At 27.1% G+C, this 5,466-nt stretch overlaps 1 protein-coding gene across 1 annotated transcript; it reads left to right on the top strand.

Moving 5' to 3' along the window:
• The first annotated feature begins 272 nt into the window (after window positions 1-272).
• On the top strand, window positions 273-2,839 carry LOC133337094 (protein scylla-like). Its single transcript, XM_061545358.1, has 2 exons — window positions 273-410; window positions 2,241-2,839. The coding sequence occupies exons 1-2, from the start codon at window positions 335-337 to the stop codon at window positions 2,777-2,779; spliced, it is 615 nt and encodes a 204-aa protein (XP_061401342.1). The 5' UTR covers window positions 273-334; the 3' UTR covers window positions 2,780-2,839.
• Window positions 2,840-5,466: the final 2,627 nt, after the last annotated feature.

Here is a 5,466-nt window from a genome sequence, read left to right on the forward strand (position 1 = left end):
CAATTGAATATCAGAAAGCGTATGTGACTTATGCATTAGACAATTTGACCACAAAAAAAAAATTGTCAAATTTGTTTTTTTAAACAAAACAAAAAAACATTTTTTATTAAACAAAGAAACTGTGATCTCTTCGTTAAATGAATTATTTTTATTTAACAAGAACAAAAATAATAAATCTATGAAACTAAACCGTGCATTTACATGTATTTTTGATAATTAAAAATAAAAACTAAACAAAAAAAGAAAATACACAAAAAACTATACACAAAAATAAACTTTTTGAAAGGTTTTTTAATTTTTGTAATAATTGTGAATCAAAATTAATCCGGATAAAATGGAAGTGTTATCTGTGCAAAATCAATATCCTGAACGTTTTACCGTCTTAACCAGTGGGACAACAAAAGCAAAAGGTAGGTTGACTTCTTCGACATTTTGCAAAATTATAAAAAAATGATAAAAAAAAGTTGTTTGTTTTTTTTAAATTTTGGAGAATTTGTTCTGTAAAATATTTAGTACTGATTGTGTGAAATAAATTTTTTAACTTCAGAAATTTCAAAATTTTATCAAATTCAGAATTATAATTTTTTCTTTAATAATTTCTATCTTAGTATCAGAATTTATAAATTTGTAAAATTTTATGTTTTTTTTTTTTTGAAAATTATTAGTAAATGATATATATAAAAATTAAGCTTTGGATACAGACCTTTAGCAAAATTACATGTTCTAATTACATTATTTTAAATTTCAAAAAGCCGTCGGTATTTATTTATTTTTGAATTCTTTATTAATATCATCTGCCTCGAAACAATATTAATATTTTTTTTTTTTGTATTTGTTTCTTTGTTACCAAGTATAAAATTGGCGAAATTAAATTGTTGTGATTACACAGAAAAATTAAGTTTGATTAAACGTTTTAGATAAGATATGAATGCAAAACATTTTTTTCAAATTGCACCAAGGTGTGCTTTTATAAAAACAGTTTAATAACCTCTTATATTGCTATAATAAAATTCAAATAAAATTTAATTTTTTATGAAAGCAGAACAGAATAATAAAAATTTGTTTTAATACATTAAAAATAGGCCTCAAAAGAATTCGATGAGTTTGTTAAAATTAATTGTTGTAATTTTGTTAACTTCTTAAAAAGATAAATGGGGGGTTGACATTTTTGTAATTTTTATTTCATTAGAAGTTTAAAAGGATTTTAATTTTATCTTCATTTTTTTATATAAATCGAAGATTTAAAAATAAATTCTTAAAACTTAATTGTTGTAATTTTGTTAACATTAAAATTGGGTTGTTGGAATTGTTCTAATATTTATTTTTTGTAATAATTCTTTTAGTATTGTAATTTCATTTTAAAATATTTCAAATACAAATATATATTTCAAAACAAAATGCAGTTCTAAAACAATATTTTTTAATTGCCGTTAAAAATATATATTATATGGGCAATTAATTAAAAATATATATTAATGCCATAAATTAAATGTAAATGAAATATAATTTAACTAAACAGGCAATTCAAGTTTTTTTCTGCATCACTTTACTTTGCATATAATTTATTATTATAATATTTTTTATTTGCTTTTCAAAATGCAATTCTTCCTCCTAGTAACAAAATAAATAATAATAAATCCACATATATCTGGTTGTAAGTGGAAATAGAAATTTCATCAGATTTATATTTGTATTTCAAAAAACAAGTTCATGTCATCATGAATATTGAAAAAACAACAACAACATTTAGTATTAGTCTTGTTATAATGACGTTGAATGGCTGGCTGACTGGCTGGTGGCACCACACCTCCTCAGAGCCTCGACCAGGCAGCCAACACAAAATAACACAAATAAATAAAAATATTTTCGTCACGTTTTATTATTTATTCGATTTGAGTTGTTGTTGTTGTTTTTGCTATCCCTTTATTGCCCCTTTTGTAGTTATATATGTAAAAGGGCTGATGAAATATTACAAACATATCTACATACAAACAAAAAAAAAACAATAACTAAAATAAATTATAAAAAAATAAACAACAAGAATTACTAATCACCAAATTATAAAACTACTTCCGCTTATGTACGAATATCTATCAGCCTAAATATTTCATTACACAGAACAAGAAGATTTTTTATGTAAATTAAAAAAAAAATTTTTTTGAATTGTTTTTTTATTTCTTAAAAAAATTTTTGATTTAAAATTCAATTTCTAATTTCTTGTACTTTTTATATCTTTGCAGATTGGTCAACGCCTATCTCCAGCTCACGTGCAAACAAATCATCCTCAGCCGCACGTGCCACACACAGTTCCCAGCAACACAGCCACGTTGCCGGTACACCCCTGGACGAAGAACTCATATACTGTGATAATAGCGATGCAGCGGCCATTAATGATTTGTCACTGCGTCTGCTCGATGAATTACGTGAGGCCAAGTCCCGCAACTTGACCTGCACCGAAGTCTCCATACCCTGTGATCTCACCACACGCATAGCGTCAGATATCCTACGCGTCTCAGAACGTGAACCCTGCGGTGTACGCGGTTGTACCGTCTATATCGAATTCGAGGAAGAGCCACAGAATTCCCGCCGCATCGGTACCCTTAAGGTGGACAATGAAATGGTATCGACATTTGAGCTGTATTTAACCCTGCGCCAAGACAAACGTGGCTGGGCCAGCCTGCTGCCACAGTTCATGAAGAATTTGTCGCGCAGCATAACCATCAGTCCCGATTACAGTTTAACCAAACACAAACTGTATTCGCCATGTGAAAGTAGTTAGTGTGTGGGCGTACAATTTGCCTGGGCACAACTCCCTTCCCATACCGCAGCTGATGGTTGTAGTTGGTAGTTTTTATACCAGAACATACAATACAAAGAACTCCATACAAACACACACCAGAAGAACAACCCACCTTAAGGCATACTCATATAAACAAAAACGCTCATCATTATCATCGTCATGGACGTTGCACATCCCATCCATACAACGTGTGATGTGTGTTGCGTCCAGTTGTTGTTGTCTTCATCGTCGTTGTCATCATTGCCCAGACTTTGCAAGTCCCACTGCAATTGATGACACACCGACAGACAGGCAGCAGCGTAAAAGTATCTCAACAAAACAAACCAACAACCATTAACACATTGTGAATTCACCACCATATTAGCTTGTAAGTCTCTCTTTTCGTAATAGTATTTAAGTTATTTTGTGAAAAATGAAAAACAATGATAAATCGTTTGTGTTTTGATTTCAAAGGAACGTAAATTGTGAAAAATATGGTCAGATGTTTGCAATTAAAGCTCCGCAACTTTTGTATATAAATACAAGCTCCAAAGTTGCAGGAGTTTGCCATCTACTATAACTCATTAAAATGTGATACTGATTAAGTAGTAGTTCATAAATGTTATATAGTTAGCACCTAGGCTTTTTTAAAAAAATACAAAAACAAATGCAAATCCTAAATTGGCAATATCCCAGCCCACAACACACACACATAGTAAACAAAAAAAAATTATTTAAAAAAAAATAATGAAAACTCCCCCCATAAAATAAACCCTCCAACCAATCAAACAATATCAAAGCAACAATATTCAAACCATAGTTTTACTTTGTGTAAATGTTTAAAAATTAAGCTTTTTTGAAAACATAATTAAACAAAAACCACAATTTGCAATATCAGCAAAAATATCAATAACCACAGAAATAAAAAGAAACTCCTCAACATTGTGAATGATGATAATTTATAATGAAAAAAAAACAAAAACAAACAAATTATAAAATACACATAAATAGAGATATATAGCAACTTAATACAATTAACAAACAAAAAAAAATTCAAAATTTTTTTTCATTAAATAGCAACAAAAACAAATAAATTTCTTAACTGCGATATTAAATATTAATTAATAAATAAAACAAAACAAACAATTATGAATTATTCAATATAATTAGAGTTTTTCAAATTTTCTCACATCTAAATGTTCTTGTAGTCGTATCAATATATAAAAAAATATATATAAAACAAATTTCAAATTAAATATTTTAAATGTTTAAAAATATTAAATTCACAACAAACAAAAATATATATCTAAAACTACACCAACCACCCTGAAAAAATCAACAACAAACAAATTAAGGCATAGCAAATATTAAAAAAATAATACCAAACAAAAACAACAAGAAGAAAAAATCTATATTTTTAACCAACAACAAATTGATCTGTAACTCATTAAGTGTGTATTAATTAGTATTTAATAGGATATCCCAAAAACAAAGCAACAAATTAATTTATTAAACAACAACAACAAAATTCATTATCATTATTAGCTTTGTATTATTAATTAATACAGCAACAAAACCAACCACATACAATATACATATTTATTAAAAAACAACAAAAACAACACAATGCAAGAAAATATTATAAATCCATAAATATTAACAAAGAAAACAAAAATTCATTTATATATGTGTGTGTAAAATGTATTATTATTATTTATTATTTATAAAGGATAACCCACAACAACAACAACAAAAACAAGCACATTGATACCAGAACAAGTAATGAATTAACCATTCTTACAACTATTAATTAGTTATTCTTATTATTAATAATTAATATTAACAAATTGTATTATTGCTGTGGATCCCAATAAATGAATGGGATCCATTTAATTAAAAATCAAGCAAAAACAACAAAACCAACAAACAAACAATACGAGTATAATCGTACTTATAATGTTAAGTTTTATCTCTTATTATTATTATCAGTTTTTTCATTACTATTATTATTATTCTATTATTATTACTATTATAATTATCAATTATAAATGTGTCTGTAAATTATCAATGTAGGAACCATATGAAATTATAAATTATAAAGAAAAACAAAAGCAAAACAAATTACAAATTTATAAACAAAAGAAAAAAATCTAAAAAAAAAAAAAAAAACAAAAAATTACAAAAAATAAATTTGCAAAAATAGTATTCAAACTTTTGCTCTTCACAAAGCAATAGTTCTGGAGAAATTTTTAATTAAAAAAAAACTTCGTGTTTTTAATTCTTTGGGGAGAGAATTGGGAATTAGGAGTCTTAATGAAAAATAATGAATACTAAAAACAGGGGCTGTTATTAGTCAATGCTTAACTGAATACCTACGATTATTGGGGATTAAAAATTTAAACGAGAAATAGTGGAAAAATGTGGATTAAATTAGGACATTCTTTATAAATGCCTTGTTAACCAAGAAGTGAGGCACCAACGAAATTCTCAAGTAGAAGGGCTCGTTTGTAACCTAAATACTTCGATTTAGTCTCTGCGGTGAATATCACTAAGAAAAATACGCTATGCAATATTTCATGTAAAGCGAACAGACATGGGCGCCTTCATTTCCAACATTTGCATAAAATCGGCCAAAAATATATGAGGGAGCTATATCTACATCTGAATCGATTTCAACAACAAAATAT

Source organism: Musca vetustissima, unplaced genomic scaffold (genome assembly GCF_032173495.1).
Source record: "Musca vetustissima isolate MV318-11 ecotype Yass unplaced genomic scaffold, APGP_CSIRO_Mvet_v1 utg39061, whole genome shotgun sequence".
Classification (NCBI taxonomy): domain Eukaryota; kingdom Metazoa; phylum Arthropoda; class Insecta; order Diptera; family Muscidae; genus Musca; species Musca vetustissima.